At 35.7% G+C, this 17,510-nt stretch overlaps 1 protein-coding gene across 7 annotated transcripts in view; it reads left to right on the top strand.

Moving 5' to 3' along the window:
* MYO6 (myosin VI) overlaps positions 1-17,510 on the top strand; it is a 115,059-nt gene that overhangs the window by 77,332 nt on the left and 20,217 nt on the right. For all 7 annotated transcript variants that reach the window (XM_052781676.1, XM_052781682.1, XM_052781681.1 and 4 more), the window contains exons 16-26: positions 151-278; positions 1,337-1,432; positions 3,506-3,679; positions 7,361-7,399; positions 9,036-9,129; positions 11,154-11,284; positions 11,425-11,502; positions 12,444-12,573; positions 14,360-14,450; positions 15,701-15,851; positions 17,215-17,423. In XM_052781676.1, the coding sequence (XP_052637636.1) occupies positions 151-278; positions 1,337-1,432; positions 3,506-3,679; positions 7,361-7,399; positions 9,036-9,129; positions 11,154-11,284; positions 11,425-11,502; positions 12,444-12,573; positions 14,360-14,450; positions 15,701-15,851; positions 17,215-17,423 (1,321 nt within the window). The remainder of the gene's footprint in view (positions 1-150; positions 279-1,336; positions 1,433-3,505; positions 3,680-7,360; positions 7,400-9,035; positions 9,130-11,153; positions 11,285-11,424; positions 11,503-12,443; positions 12,574-14,359; positions 14,451-15,700; positions 15,852-17,214; positions 17,424-17,510) is intronic.

The following is a 17,510-nucleotide window of genomic DNA, read 5'->3' as shown; positions in this document are numbered from 1 at the left end:
TTTGCAATGACTTTTTGTATTTTGTGTTAACAGCTTTCCCTACATACCTTTATACAGAATCAGATCAGTAGCATTTTAAACTTGTAATGTTCAGTTCTGATATGAGTTTATATATTCAATTTTTGTAAATATATTTTGTTTTATTAATAGATTTGATTGAAGCAAAGTTAATAGGTGTACTGGATATTTTGGATGAAGAAAATCGTCTTCCCCAACCAAGTGACCAGCATTTTACTTCAGTTGTGCACCAGAAACACAAGGACCATTTCAGGCTCTCTGTAGGTTTATTTTTGCTGTCTGTCTTGTTTTAATAAAACAGGTTTTGGAACAGTTGATAGTAACACTTCAATTTAATGAAACCCTTTCCTAAGAAATCTCATACCACAGCAGTCTGTACAATCCGTATTCTTTTGTTAAGGACAAGTTTGGTTATTAGGTTTGTTGAAAACTTCACTGAAGGTTTAAGTCTTGTAGCAATTCTAATATCCTGCTGAAACTAAAGCCATATTCTTCACTTGTATTGGAAGTTTGTTGGCATATAATGCATGAAAAGGAAATAAAAACACATTTTGATTTAGATTATTTCATATCAGATGAGCTATTTTGTTGTTCCTTTCAAAAATTGTTTGTTTCGGAGAATATTTGACTCAGATGGAGTGTCTAGCTAGCACTTCAGAGATGAAAATAGGGAACACACAAGGAAAACCTTTTTGTTGTTAATTCTTTAACTTACAGCACTCTGTGGAAGATTAATGCAAGTTACTGCAATTTGTGTATGTGACTTCTGTTGAAAGGGGGGGGGAAGTTAATTCCCTGCTGAAAAAATGCAAGCAAAGGGAGCCAAATAAAATTGTCATCCATTTACCTTTTGTTAAGTTTCCACTTAATCTTGCTTAACTGGATTGCTGTGCGGTGAAACATTTTTGTCGGTATGTGTACAGTCAGCTAGGTGGTTGCCTTTTAAAATATACCATCTAAAAATATTTTAAGCTTCTATCTAATTGTATTCATATGACAAGGCTGTTCATTAGTTGTGGAATGAACGGTATAGAAATTGTTGATTAAAGCCAAAAAGAAAATCAACTAGTTGGTGTTAGCAATCCTGGTGACTTTTGTTTTGAATATGAGGTATGTAAGAGTGTGAATGAGAATGAAAATAGGTTTTTGGAATATCTTGGTTTGAACAGGAACAGTAGTGGTCATCACAATTGTACTGCAGGAAATGTCGTTTTTAACACCTAGTACTTCTGGCAGAATCATGGTGATGTTTTAAGAGTAAACTTTTTCTCACTCTACAGTGTAATTCTTCTTTGTAATTCAATTTTTTTAATTCCAGATTCCTAGAAAGTCTAAATTGGCTGTTCACAGAAATATCAGAGATGATGAAGGCTTTATTATCCGACATTTTGCAGGAGCAGTATGCTATGAGACGGTAATTTTACTTATGCAAAACTATTTTTGTTATGCTTTGTAGTGCTTGTGATATTTTTCAGTGTATATAGATTAAATAAAATTTCCTTTCATCAGAGGAGAAATTCAGAAGTTGATATGTCTTAGCTTTGAAACTGATTTTATGAGTATGTGACAGAATTGACAGTTTCTTTTAACTTCGCAGATTACAGACTGTTTTGGTGACGTATATTTTGTCTAAGAGTTTGTTATAAATCTACAGGTATTGGTGTCAAATATTGATTCATGATCTACTGCAAATCTTACATCAACATACGTTTGCATCTTGGGGAGGGGAATACACTACGTGATATGAAAGTACTGTTAGATTTAAGAGTAGCTTTTCAGAAGCATGCTTATCCTTGTACGCAATCACTGTTTATGTTATATTAAAATCACATTTCATACTTTTTGGTTTCCATTTGTACTGGCAATAGAATCATTCATGTAAGAATATGAAATACCTGCAATTGCTACCCTCAAAATACATTCCAGCTTCTTGTACTCTTTTGACTATTCATCATACAAAAACATTGAAACACCTGAAGCCAATATTTAAAACCTAATTTTTTAAAAAATAAGAGTTTAGGATAAACAGAAGATCCATAATGCTTCGTTGTTCTAGTCTGTAATTCCAGTGTTTAAGAGGAAAGCTATTTCCAAAGATTTTTTTTTTCTTTTTTTTGTCATTTGAAAATACATATTTTAAGGGCTTGTTCTTATTTACTTCAAAATACTCCAAGAATGAGAAATGATTGCTGTGCTGTTTTGAAGTAGGCACATTCTGTAGTCATTTTACAAATATGAAAATTGAAGTCTGCGTGTTACCTACCTGATTTTTCTGAGGTCACTGAGCAAGTCAATATCAAAATAATAAATAAAATTGGAACATATTTGTTCCAAGTGCTCTATGTTTAACTGCGTATCTCATCATGTATGTTAATAATACCATAGAGTGTCTTCAGGAATGGAGGAGCCACATATGAGCACGTAAGCTCTGCTGTCTGAGCTAATCAGATATGAGGTAGCTTTGGTCCAGAAGCTATGCTAATATGCTTGACTTAATTTATCCCCTCCCTCAGAGGGACTTACATAGCTTGGGCCTTAAAACTTTTGGACTATAGCTGCCTTGTACCTCACCTGTTACTTGTTTCTCTTTCTTACTGCACTTCTGGCAGTTCTTACAGTCTGATTTGTGGTGAGGAGGCTTATCTGGCTGCATTCATATTCCAGTCTTGTGTTTTCATAGTCCAAGGAATTTTGGAGGCCTGTGTTTGTCCTTTGATTCCCATCACCATTAAATCCTATCCATTAAATAGGATATCTGGCAAATTCATACTTTCTTCAAATTAGTCTTGGACTCTTCTGTTCATAAATATCAAAGTCACTATTAAAGTTGCACCAAAAGCGACTGAGAATTTTATTAGTGTGAAATTGGATACCTAGTGTCTTGATCTCTGAATTTCAGTATAATGTATTGTTCTTAACTTCTAAAAGTTAGTGAGCCGATTTAAATAAACCTGAGAGGGAAGGTTTGTAGGAAGGGACAATATCTTTTATTAAATCAACTGTTCTTAGTCATAGTACTACTAAAACAACCATTTTTTATTTCATTTTCCAAACTGTGTAGATGCACCAATTAAAATGTGCCTGTTAATGCCCATTTCACAACAGATCTTAAGTGATACTACAAGCAGTGAAGAATTAAGCTTCTCAGAACTCCCAAGTGATGATGTGCTGAGTACTCGAAATGGAAGCAAGGAGGATAATCATTGACAAAAACACAAATGACCTCTTAAAAGGCATTAAACCTTACCTTGGGTTTCATGATTCCAACAGCATCCTTCAAATTTAAGAATGTCTTTTCTCTCTGTCATTAGTGTTTTTTGTGTCCAGTCCAGAAGTTGTTTGAAATAGTGTATGACTATTTACCCCACATATTCTTGCTGATTTTTTAATTAAGTATGTAACTTTGTTTTCTTTAATTTTCTTTAAGACTTAAGCAACTGGGGCAGTGAAACAAATGTGCTATTATTTTCTTGGGTTGTCTTTTCAGATGCAATTTGTGGAAAAAAACAATGATGCTTTGCACATGTCCCTTGAATCTCTTATATGTGAATCCAAGGACAAGTTTGTTCGACAGCTGTTTGAATCTAACACTAACAACAACAAGGATCCCAAGCAAAAAGCTGGGAAACTTAGTTTCATCAGTGTGGGAAACAAGTTCAAGGTAACATAACATAGCAAAGAATCTTATCTTCTTGTAATATATGCCACTTTTAAGTTACCTGAAAATAAGTAGAACCTAAGGTTGGGAGAATCGAGTGGTAATTTGAGGTTCAGACAAAGAAAATTTTAGACTTTTTTACTATTGAATTATAAGAAACCAGTATATTCAAGCTACATGCTATGCATTTCTGTCAAAAAGATGTTTCATAATAGCCCTTAAAGAGATTATACAGTAATTGTTAAGTCATAATTTTGCAAGGCCACATAAAAGTCTTTATTCAGGAGGTTTAAAGTCTTGAGATTCAGATTTGTATTCTGTGGACTTTAAGGGGTTCTAAATGTGACAAAAGGTGTCCTTCCATCCTATCTTAATTGTTCGTTCTAGAAGATGTATCAATTGGCTACGCTTTGCCATTCTCAAAATTCAATACCTAATCTAACCACTGGTTTTCCTCTTCTAAAATATAAAGATAGTCATGGCTTTCACAGAAAGATGTTCATTGTGCTGAATGTTTCCTTTCTCAATACCTGAATCTGATGCTTCTCCTCATTTTCTCCTTTCTTCTGCTTGTTGTAAAGCTGACCTTCAAACCTTGTCTTCTCCAAATGTTTTCTGCATCCTTTTCTCATTCAGCAGTTTTATTTTAGCTGGACTATTCCAGCTCAGGATGGCTAGAAAGAGAACTATAGGGGAATTAAGAGATGAAAAGCAGGCACAACCGTGGGCTGCAGGTAAATTTTTCAATCTCATGGATTTACTTTTGGTAGAGCTGCTGCAATTTCAGCAAGAGCTCTTCTCAACACATCTGGGCCAGATCCAATGAAGGATTTGTATGCCTTCAGGTCAAGTGCTGCAACATTTTTGGTATGCTACCCTACCTAGGACACCTAAAACCCCACATCATGTTCCTAGCTAGACTCCGTACGCAGTCCCTGGGGAAAGCAGGTATCTTGGACAATCCAAAAACCATGTTGTAGAGTGGGGCACTGCCAATAGCAAAAGAGCATTTCTGCATTTCTGCTCCATGTCAAGGCTAAGTGCTGAATCAGGACTGGAAGATAAATTCATTCTTGCATAATTGTATCGTGGCCAGTGTTTAGAACTGTTCTCTAAAAACGCAGGGGCTGAAGAATGGGAAGGATACGGTAGCAGCACTTGCTTTTTTATAGCAACAGTATTCTGCTTCAGGTCTATACTATATTTAGTGTTTCATATCTACTGTATTTCCTGAAGCACCAAGTTATTGGTCAGTCTGACAAAGAGGATTCTCCTTATACAGTTCTGGAGATGGGTTATTATGTAGCCAGAAATAAAACTTTGATGGGACCAGGAAGAGTAGGAGATGGAGCCTGACTTTTACAGTAGTGGGTTTGGTATTTAACTGGGAATTGGGCAGCCTGCTCTCTTTGAGTTTTGCTCTGATGATTATTTCCTCATCCTTATTATATAGTGGTTGGAGAATTAAACTGTAGCAATCGGTTTAATATAAAACGCATTATCAGAAGGCAGACTGAAAATACAATTACATACAGATAAGCTGTCTCCTGAGCCAACCCTGCAACCATGACTCTGTTGTAGGTGAAGCTAGGATGCATTGTTTTTCATAACTGCATTTTTAAAATGAAACCAACTGTGGGATCTTTGACATAATGTCCACTTTCCTCCATCTGGGTTTTCAATTACTCTTGGATTTAGCATCCAGTAGATGTGGACATGTGAATGATACCATTGTCCAAGGAGGGCTGGAGTCAAAAAAGGGAGGCATTTTTTAAGTTAAGCAGTAGTTGAGTGGGGAACTTTTTGGATTGCCTTTTGGACTTTGGTGTTTACCTCTATACCTAGAACATGACTAAAGTCCTCTTTGGATCTGGCCCACCAAACTATAATTCTTTCAATGTTTTCAAGTTTCATGGCATTCTGAATGTACGTGTTACTCCCAGTAACTCATTTAGTGTTACCTTCCCAGACACAACATGTGCTGCTGATGAACACTAATAGCCTTGAAAATTTCACTTCAGATGACATCAAAATAAGTTCTATTACCTTAGTAGAAATTTCATCTTTTTAAGAATAAGAATTTTTAGTGCGTCAGTATGTCAGTCAGTCTCAAATTCTTCTAATTACATCAATTAAATGGTGTTGCAGGGACTTCTCTTTATGGAATCCTTCACACATCCCTTCCTTATAACTAATTAAAATTAATTCTCATAAATCAGTTGAGGACATGATTAATTAGTTCATCAGATCTACTCAAGAATCTTTGGGATGATTTTACTTTACTGTGGTAATGATGGATTAAATCGTGATAATTCAAAGAACAGTAGTTTTAGCAATATGTTTTATTCATATGATGATTTCATTGGTGAAATTTACTTGAGAATGGCTCTGGCTTATTTTGTGTCAAATCACAGAGTATAAGGAAGGGGTATTTTTCCTCTAGCAGAAACGTATTTTGTTGATGGAAATTAGTCGTCCCTTCCAAAATTAAGCATTTCTAACTTAAGAAAACACAAAGATTATATTCAAGTAGAGATAGAGAGAGTATGTATAAGTGAGAACTGAGCAGGAGGTTATTAGTGTTTGTCATGCCTCTTGTGGCACTCCTTCTCTCTTTCTAACCATATCCATGATAAGTTTAAAAAAACCCAAACCAATTTTGTCCACTGGAAGGATGGCTGGCAGCTGTAGTTGACACATAGTGCCCATACAAATCTGATTTCGTGGATTCAAGGTAATTGAAAGATCTGGTTCAAAAAAATATTAGTCAAAAGTCAGATCCTTTCAATTTTGGTTCTAGTACAGAAAATGAGTAGTATGTTAGGACATACAGAATTTTGTCTTCAGTTTATATCCGTAAAGCTTGCTAGTAAACTAGAAAGGCTGGCACCGCAGTAATCTATGTGGTAAAACAGACACATCTGTAAAGTGAAAGTATAGCTGTATTCCTGATGTGGTTCTGGAATATTTTAAGTCCCTGCCAGTTACAATCAATAGCAACTGTGACACATTTTCCCTGACAGCCTTAAGTCTCTGGTGATCCTGTAGATTTGCCCCCAAATAATCGTAGGACTGTGGTCTTTTCTCATCACAGTATGTTTAAATCCAACCTCAGTCAATCTGGTTTTAAAATATAGTCTATTGTCATCAACAGAGAATTAAAAATTTGAAAGTTTGGAATTAAAAATAGATTATGCAGGTTCATTCACCTAAATGTTGACTTAGCTTAAAAAAAAAGATGACCTTGAGCTTATCTGTTTCTGTGTTAATTATTTAACATACAAATGTATGCTTGTTATAGGTTAAATTTGGGCTTTCACAAGTTTTCAGTGTATTTTTTTTAAATTATTGCTGATCAGTCTTATTTTCTCTATAACATTATTACATAGCCATTATTTCCTTTATTTTCCCAAATGGGCTTGCGCTTTTTTTTGCTAACTATGTTGTAGTAACTAACTAGTCCATACAGTATTGTTGTACAATTAAACACAAACAATATCCTCAGGATCATTCATGCACACTTGCATGATTTTGCCTGTTAAAATTTGTGAACGTTTTGATTTATCAATTCTGTCTGATAAACTAACAATGAACATGCATGCAGTAATGCTATACCACTACTCTGTTTGTATATTTCTGTAGTTGTCATGGTAAGACTCTTGAAATATCTGTTTTCTTTTACAGACTCAGTTAAATCTGCTTCTTGAGAAGCTACACAGTACTGTAAGTATGTATACAGATGCAGGTTCATAATTTTCTGTCATAAATCATAATCGATAATCTCAACAGTATGGCTTACAATAAATGTGATAAGTATTGCTTTAGAGCTTGAAGTTATATGGCACTTCAGAAACATCTTGCTGTGCAGGTGATGATTATTGGGTTACTTTGAAAAAAACCCACCACCTTTAAAAAAAGTTTGTGTAGAATGAAAGTTACACAATTTGAGTAAACAATAAGAAATCTGTCTGGGCTGCAATCTCCTTTTTTGTCACTTTTAATTTTTTCCATTCACTGGTTATCATTGATGGCTAATTTGCAGAAGATTTAGAGATGTTACTTTGAAGGAAGGCAGATGATAATTTATTATTAATTACTGTTTTCAGATTCCATGAAGCCGTTAAAAATAAAATGTTTCATTTCACTTTTGTGATAGGCTGTAAATGCACAGATGGTCAAAGAACCTGATTCCCCTAATGAGTATTTGCTAATTTAGCTGGTGTAATTTGATAGGTTTTAGAATTCTCCATGTAGTTCAACATAACCATTTTTTTTAGGACTTGGAGTTGTAGGAACACATTCTTGTTTCTCTTCACCGCATGTTCTAATCAATTCTAGATATGAGGTTATGCTCTGTCAAAAAAAAAAAGGGGGGGGGGAACATGGGAAACAAATGGGACAGGTGCTGGAGTGTAGTTGACATTAAGATTTTACTGTACTCATGAGGCTGGTCTGAAAGAAAGATGATCTCTTTCATACAGAACACTTTGGAACTGAGATCCAGTCCAGGGAAAAAGTATGTGCCCAGGCTTGCTGTACTCTGAGTTTAGCTAACCCATGACTGAGGATATATTGTTAATATAGAGCTCCCTTGGCAGGTGCTCTCTCACTCCCAGCTGAGAAATGGAAAAAGAGAGAAGATACTGCAAACTAGCAGTAATACTATGTTTTCTCAGTCCCAGTTTTGTTTTAGTATATAAGGTAGGTTATCATTAACAGCCACCTGTTATAGGAAAATCTGAATAATTGGATGGTGTTTCGCAAAAAATGTCATCCTTAATGAATGTGAAATGGTGAAAGAAAGCAGTGGTCAAAATTGTAGAGATAGCATGCATGGTGATAAGAAAGGAGCAGACTGGAACAAGATGGGGGAAGGGAGAGTGAAGCCATGAGCCTAAAGAAACTGTAAAAAGTAAAAGTTAGAAGAAAGGAAGGTCAAGTTCATCTGGCATGTTTCCAGTGTCAGGAGGCTGGTAGCATGTTCACTGATGTGAACTCTGGAGGACTGAGGCATTTAGGTGGTGTGACTGTAGAAGATAATGAGGGTAGTAGAATCTAGACTGCTAAATCATAATTAGATTGTACTGATGTTAAGAACAGTTGAATGAAAACTCAGACGTTGAGGATCCAGTTAATAGTTTGAGCATTGAGATCAGTTACATCAAGATGAAGGCAAAGCTGATGTGCAAGATGAGTGCAAAGCTGATATACGAGAGAAAAAGAATGTCAGCATTTCTCTTTCAGAATACTATTATTTTTTATCTTTTTTTTTCCCCACCCATAATTCTTAAATGATTAACTGTTATTTCAGGAGGTTTAAAAATGTGTAGATTCTGCTAACTTCTTGTTTTGGTAATAGGGATCTAGCTTTATTCGCTGTATCAAACCTAATTTAAAGATGACAAATCACCATTTTGAAGGAGGACAGATCCTCTCTCAGCTTCAGTGTTCAGGTAATGTATGCCTCTGATATTTTTCCCTCTGTTTATTACTTTGGGCATTGTAGATTGACCTAAGTTTGAAATATGTGAGATGGAAGCAATATTTCCTTGCTTGAATTGTTGCTTTCTAGAAGGTAGCTTATTTATGCCTTATGAACAGTTATTTAGATTCTTAGTAACTTAGCTCTCATTTTAGTCAACAGAACCCTAGAAATAATTCATCTGAACAGCCATAAGGTCTCTTCTTTGCAAGAAGAGTTGATGTAATTTCCATTGACTGTTTTTCCATTGATTATAATGAGAGCTCAAACACCAGGTGCATATGTAAGAAGCCATGTAGCCATATATTGGTACATAAATTTAGATTTCTTGACCTGGAGCTGAATGCCATCCCTTTGTATTGCCCACAATGTTAACAGGGAAGCAGTTCTGTCCAGAACAACAGAATTCCTTTAAATTACTGTGGCAGTTGAAGTGTTAGAAACTCCTGTGCATGTTGAGAAGCAGTCAGTATTAGCTGAGATATCTAATAATGGAAACACACTTGTTTTCTTTGATTTTATAGATATTATGATAGACTTGAATCATACTATTTTACTTTTTCAAAATTTCTTTATACCACTGTTAATTTGATTTGGAGCTGAACTTCCAACAAGGGCACTTCAGCATAGTCTTTCCTGTAGCTTTGTATAGTACAGATTGCTGCGTTTTCATTATTCTTGAAATGCTAGGCACTTTCCAATTTTCCAGCTTTATAGTAAAGAGTGAGTATTAGCAGTTTTGTTCATGCCCTGCTGAACAGCGGAAGGAACTGCTTGCTTGGTAATTAGAGTGCTGGTATTGTCGTTCTTCATAGGGTGTTTGTTCATCAAAGTACTTTGATTTTTTTTTTTTTTTTCCCTTTTCTGTATTTTTGTACTTTCAGCAACTTGTGCTTAATTTTTTCTCTTTTTGAAGTCAAGATACTTCCAGGTTCTGTAGCTCCTGTTTTGACAAGCCCACATGTTTAACATGTCATGTTACTGTCACAAAAGCTTAACAACTTTTCAGCATTCCATTAACATCATTAGTAGTAGGTTTCTTCAGGTTAACAGCATTTGGCATGTCAGAGAAGAAAAAAAAAACAAATTAAGTCTGTCCCCCCCCGCAATGTTTTACAGTAGTCTTACAAGCTCACTTTTCCATATTTGCTTACTTCAGCAACAGTAAATGAAGCTTAATCTAGTAAAACAAAGTTATAACATGTAATGTTAAAAGAGCAAGATGTAATGCTGTAAAATCTTTTTTGAAGAAGAAAGACCTGGTGTAAACAAATCAAATTTCCATTTGCAAATATGCAAAAGATTAAGTTTAAAGATAGCAACCACAAGTTAAAGGCTAACTTAAAAACTTATATGCAAAATCTGTTGATAGGGTTATGTAAAGCAGCGGGTAAAAACTGGCATGGCCTGTGCTGCTTGAAGTAATTTGAACCATTCACTGACTTTGTGTCTTTGCTTTACTGATGTCCTAGTCACAGCCAAAATGTAGTAACAGTCTTCGGGACATTAAAATTACATCTTAGCAGCTGGTACCTAGTACTGCAAGTACACTACATGTTCTGGCACTGTATTTGATGTCACATCGGCACCACATCTCACAAATATCATTGACATGATGAAAATAAAAGCCTGGTTGGACATTATTTGTGGGTTTTTTTCTTTAAAAATGAAAATGTCAGGTCTGCTAAAAAGAAAAAAATATTTAGAAGAAATATTAGAAAAAAAATCCTCTGCATGATTGGGTGTTACTTACCTCTCAAATAGGGAGAAAATTGTGTGGGCTCTTCTCATCTGTTCAGTATTAACTTTTTGTGAATGATCACATGATCAAGAAATGTTAGAGGCTGGATCAAGTCCCAGCTGAACTTTGTGGTTTCGTCTCTGAACAATGTCTTTGGGGCTTATGTCATAAACTACACTGGTTATCATAAAAATCACTGCTTCATATGCATTTTACTGATACCAGCTTTTGCGCGTGTGTTTCAATGAATTTAGGAATGGTGTCAGTTCTGGATTTGATGCAAGGTGGTTTCCCTTCACGAGCTTCATTTCATGAACTGTATAATATGTACAAGAAATACTTGCCTGAAAAATTGGCTCGGCTGGATCCTAGGCTCTTTTGCAAGGTAAGAAAGAAATTAATTCTTCTTCTATAACATGCAGGACAGAAAATGTATTGGGGAGGGGGTCTGTGTTTTTTTTAACTTTTGGGGTTTTTTTTTTTGAAGGAGGCAGAATATAATCCTAACTGTTTTCTGTGTTTCAGGCACTATTTAAAGCCTTGGGACTGAATGAAAATGATTACAAATTTGGGCTAACCAAGGTGTTTTTTAGACCCGGCAAGGTAGTGTTTCTCTTGAAGTTCATGAATGTGAATCTTAGAATAATTTTGGTTGGAAGGGAGCTCTGAAGGTGACATTGTTCAACACATTGCTAACAGTGTGGCCAACTTAAATAAGGTTGCCCAGGGTTTTTTGTAAATACTGTTCATTTTCTATGAAAAAACATCAATATTAATACTGATATAATTGGTTTCATAGTCTTGTTGCTAATGCTGCTGTATTCCTAATGCAGCGTTCATATTTCCCGATGTCCTACTGGTCACTTAAGACTTATGTTGATTAAAAAAGAGCAAGTCAGAGCAAAGAAATAATATTTTCTAGTAAAATCTATTTACAGTTGAAATCTCTTTCTGTTATTCTGAGCATTGCTGCTGCTATGCAGAGAAAGAAGATGAAGTATGGAGCTGTTGCAACTAGAAAGGAAAATTATTGTAGACCCAGAAGAATGTTCTTACTGTCATAATTACCAAAAAGTAGAAGTACAGGATTTTCAGAAAAGGTTGCCTTTAGTTGGACTCTTTTACAAAGGTTAAAAATTGAGAAGTGCTTTCAGGGCTTTATTTTTTCCCAGATACAGAATTAGGGGTGTCTTGAAGTTGTAGAAGGCCAGAGTAAGTCTTCAGGATGTAGAGCAACAATTAATTTTTAAAGATTTTGGCAATAAATATTTTTAGTGATTAGTAAATGGTTGGATTATTCAAAACGCTGTGTTGCACATCAGTTAAACAGACAAAAAAACCCAGCAGTTATTTGTTATCATTAAAGAATAAAGTGATGCCAGACATACCTGCTCACTTGAATTAATTGAAAGCTGATACAATGATGACATACAGTTTACATTAAAAATATTTTACCTTTTTAACTCAACATGCTCTTATATAATAATGTCTAACACTCTCTGTTCTCCTAGTTTGTAAGACTTTTTTTTTTCTTAATTATTTAGTTTGCAGAGTTTGATCAGATAATGAAGTCTGATCCAGATCACTTAGCAGAGCTAGTTAAACGAGTGAATCGCTGGCTTATCTGCAGTCGTTGGAAAAAAGTTCAATGGTGTTCTCTCTCAGTGATTAAATGTACGTATTTTATGTTTTATTAAATCAACATGTTTGTTAAAAATATAGCAAAGCAATTATTATCACCTTGAAATGTGGCCAAGGACATGTATAGCAGATGGTTACATGCTAAAGTCTGAGTAATTGATTTCAAGGTTGGTGAGATTTTTTTATGCTTTATGTTTGGTACATATAGGGGGGCCTAGAGCAGAGGTTTTTCAAAGTGGAACATACAGCCCACCACTAGTCTCCCATGTCCAGTCTGCTTGGGTGCTTACTGAAGCCTGGGTAAACACTTGCACAGAAATAAATAAATAGCTATCACAGGTCTTGCAAGGGGAGACTTCTACATCAGCAGGAAAGAACAGTAGTTCAGCTCTCAGCTGACAACATGGAGTCGTTTAGTTCTGGGAAGTGCCTGCACAGAGGTTGTCGTCTCTGGACAGAAACTGCATGTTTGAAAGCACTGACATGAATTACGGGGCAAACATCTCCACTCCAGCAATTACTGCTGATCAGCCAATAAGTGCCTATCACTATTGATAGGCAGTTTGTAAGTGCTTGGCCTGCCCAGTTTGCTGGGCAGAGTAGGAATGAGGCGGTGTGGAATAGAGACTGGTGCTTGTGGGGTGCTTCAGTAAACATGTCTGGGAGATGGGGAAAGGTCTGATACAGGATGTCAGGGATCTATAATACGGAGGGTGGAAAGTGTACATTAAGATGGGGAAGAAAAGCATAAAGGCCTTGTGCCTTATGGCTGTGCATTTGGGCCAGCACAGTCGTGACACTTACTTATATCTGTCACTGATTGGATACTATTTGTTGCTGTTTATACTGGGGCAAATAGAATTTGTGAATTCTTGTCGTACAGGTTTCACACATCAGAAATCGTTAACACTAAAATAATGTTTTTCATCTAGAAATTTATGCCATTTAATCTATTCTTCAGAAAGATAGGACAGAAAGCCTGTCACTGTGTCCAAAAAGTAGAAACCCAGGGAAATAATATTCTGGTTTGATGTGCCTTACTTTTTTTTAGTGTTTAATGGGAAATTAGAAGCTAATTTTATCACCAGAATAAAGCTGAAATAGATACACAAAAAGTAGAGTACATCTTTGTGATCACCTAAGTCCAGTAGTTAAATATCACTGTGTTCACAAACCATGTGCTCAGCTGATGACTAAAGGCAGTATGGATCCTTAGGCATCTATGCTTCCTCTAGCAGATATGTAAAAACCGCATTTATCGTTGCACTTCCAAGCTACTTGGCATGCATGCTTGTGCCTGTGCCTTATTCTCTGTTTAACTTGCCTCCTGGTCCCAGTCACCTGAGTTTTTAGATGAAGACTGCATTAGAACAATGACAGCTGGAAGTTTTGTTTTGTGTTCTTTCATTTCAGTATTGCAGAGAAATGCTCAGTAAAGTTGCAGCCGCCTTATCATCTCTAGCAGATATTGGCTACTTGATTACCCTTCAGTTCAGGACTTAGACTTGCTGAGTATTTCCTGTTTGCTAGGTCCAGTGACTTTTTGCTGAGGTTACTGATGTCTGTGGATCCTGGGGGTGGTGTGTGTGTGCACACGTGCAGTACTTCCTGTTTGTTTTGGGTGGGAGCTTTTATGCCTGTCTCAGGATTGTGAATTCTGTTGTCTGCTGTGTCTTAAGTGTCGTGGTTCTGGTATAGACCTAGCTCTCAAGCACACATAGTCTACATACAGTTTTGAGTCATCGAGTGTGTGAGTAATATAGCTGTTGTGTTAAATTGTATAAACCATTGAGACTCAGTCTCTTCTGTGTGTTTACAGTGAAAAATAAGATAAAATATCGAGCTAGTGCCTGCATTAAAATACAAAAGACTATTCGTATGTGGCTTTGCAAGAGAAAGCACAAACCACGGTAAGAGGATATTCCTTGCTTGAAGAAAATGGATTTTTAATAATATTTTCTTGTGAATGTAAAGAAGAGATTTACTATGCTTAACTAACTATATCTGAAGTCATAGAATGATGCTACGTATGACTGAAAGAGACTGAGAGGTGCCGTGTTCCTCCTTTGTTTCCCAAGGATGAACAGGCTAAACCTGAACCTTTCCTAAGAGATGCTTGTTTAGCTTTTTGTTCATAAAATCCTTCACTGATAGCCTAGTTATTAGAAATCCTTAGTTAAGTCTCTTTACATTAAAATTAAGCTCATTAATTTTTGTCCTTTACCCATTCACACCTTCGTTTATAGGCCCCCTTTCTTTTTTATCTTAAAAATAATTGTGTGTTCTGTCTGTCTTGTCTCCTCTTGAAATTAAGTTATTCCTTTAGCTTTAATCTGACTGCATGGAATACTGATGGAAAAACCACTTCAGTCATTAAGCTCTGCTGACACCTTTTTGTTCTTTGATAGCAATCCAACTCTCTGTTCTTTAATAGTGCTGTTATAAAATGTTCTCTTTTACATCCTTTCATAGTTATGTTTCATTTTGTACCTTGGCATTTCTGACCATGTCCCTATATTTTTAAGCTGTTCTGTACTCATCTTTAATGAATTGATTTAGTTTCTACTTTTTGTGTGTTGTTTTCCTGAATCCCAGTTCAGTGATTTCTCTCTGGGAAGGCTGTCTCTGCAGAGTTGTCACTTGTAAGTCTGGCCTTCAGTATTGGTTCTTTAAAAAGCTCCAAGTTTTCCTGGACTCTTCTTTTACCCAGACTTTTTTTTTCCCCTGTGGGGTCTAATGACTGGATTCCCTGCTGTGTAGTTAAGTTTTATCTGATTCAGTCCCATTATTGCTCTTTGAGTAAGTGGCGCACCTCAACCTTTATCCACTCCAATCAAAATCCTCTAGTGGATACTAATGATTTGTTACTGGAAAAAAAAAAACCAAACCAACCCCACATTAACTCTCAAAATAAAAATGCATTTTTCCATTTTGAGTCACCGTCTGTTAATCAGTTTTAATTATTGTTTCCAAAAGGCTCCATTGCTTAGTTAACTTCATGAGCTAATGTTTGAATTTCAGAAAAAGAGGGTGAGTTTTATCAGAAGTCATAACTTGTCTCCCCTATCTACCTCTTTAATGTGAGTAATAAGTGGTAGTTTTAAAAATACCACCTTGTAAAAACATCCCACGATACAAATAAACTGTCTTACCTTCACAGCATTGATGGCCTGATAAAAGTGCGTACGCTGAAGAAGAGACTTGATAAATTTAATGAAGTAGTAAGTGCTCTGAAGGAGGGGAAGGCAGAGACAAGCAAGCAGGTCAAGGAGCTGGAGTATTCTATTGATGCTTCAATGACCAAAATTAAGGTATGATAATAATCAGAGAAATAGTTTCTTATTACTGGAACCTTTTGAAAACTTGATCTAAACTAGAAGGCCGATGTATTTTTCTTAACAGGAAAAACATTTTAATATAGAGGTCTTAATTTTCAGAGGCACTGAGTAAATCCTGTTTAAAATTGTTTGTGAATGTGACTGAAGTGAATCCTGAAACTGGGTGCATATGTCTAGACTTTGGTATTATTATCTGTGTTTCAAAATTGGCACTGGAGCGTTTAAGGCAAAAATGCATGTTGATATTGTGAGACAAGTGTTGTTAATAATTTGCTTGTTGCTTTTATTATTAGAATAATACATATTAGCAATGTTTTAAATTAGTCAGGGCTGAAACGTATAAGCGTTTGACACAGAGTGAAGAGATTTATATTCCAGTAAGGAGTTTTTTTCAGACTTGGTAGTAAAGAGAATTCATCTTGCTGATTATGCTTCAGGTTCTGTAGTTCTCAGTTTCTTACCACAAAAGCACACAGACAAAACGAAAGCACACTGGGATTTATTAGTGTTAGAAAAAATTTGATGTGTTGAATTTTTGTTTCATGCAACATTACAGCTTTCTTAGTGTACCATATTAAGATTTTTCTATTTAAAATCGTGGTTGAAAAGATGATAGAGTTAACCTGTCAACTTCCTGTTCTCTTTTCTAATAAAAATAAGATAATTTGATAATCGTCATGTTCCATCCTCAGAAAAGGTCAACAACAGTTTTATTAGTATACATCAATGTGAATTGTAATATGAAATTAAATTGTAGCTATCAGTGAGGTTTGAAAACATATGTAGCAAAGGCTATTGTTTTAAGTATTTTCAACCTGTTGTTTGCTACTAATAATACCTTTTTAAAAAAAGTTAGTCATAGCACAGTCCAATACTTTTCCTAAGTGCTAGCACACATAGTAAGAAAAACTATTCTGTGCTATGACATAAAAGGCAGAGCTGTAAATAACCACTGTAGCAGCTAAGAACACGACACAAAATGCACATAGGAGGCCCTTAGTTTTCATTTTAGTGTGGAAAGAATTAATTTCTGTTGCTTAAAACTGCAAGGTTTAAAAAAACGAAGGCATGTTTTAAAGAGAAGTCATGTTTAATTTCAGTGATAAAATGGAGATTACTTTGTATGGTTTTATACGAGAGAGGAGAGTAATGGATCCCCAGGATTTTAGGGAGAAAGGGAAGGGTGTGCTCAAGCTCCGCTACCCTGAAGTGTATATATAATGTAATTATACTGCTCAATGCTCTCATTTTGCTTAATATTTTTTCAGTGTACATTTTTTAAAAGTGAAGTACAAATGTAAAAGAATATAATCCCTCTTATTATTTAATTTTGCAGACCGCTATAATGACTAGGGAACAGATACAGAAAGAATACGATGCTCTAGTTAGAAGCTCAGAGCAGCTTCTGAGTGCACTGCAAAAGAAGAAGCAGCAAGAGGAGGAAGCAGAGAGGCTACGACGCATCCAGGAGGAAATGGAAAAAGAAAGAAAGAGACGTGAAGAGGAAGAACAACAACGAAGGAAGGAAGAAGAGGAGAGACGTCTGTGAGTCTTGAATAAGTTGCTGGTTATAGAATGAGAAGAAAATAGGAAAGGCACTTTAATGAGGTCATTTTTAATATTCCTATGCTT

Source organism: Harpia harpyja, chromosome 3, assembly GCF_026419915.1.
Source record: "Harpia harpyja isolate bHarHar1 chromosome 3, bHarHar1 primary haplotype, whole genome shotgun sequence".
Lineage (NCBI taxonomy): Eukaryota > Metazoa > Chordata > Aves > Accipitriformes > Accipitridae > Harpia > Harpia harpyja.
This window is presented reverse-complemented; position numbering and strand designations above follow the sequence as displayed.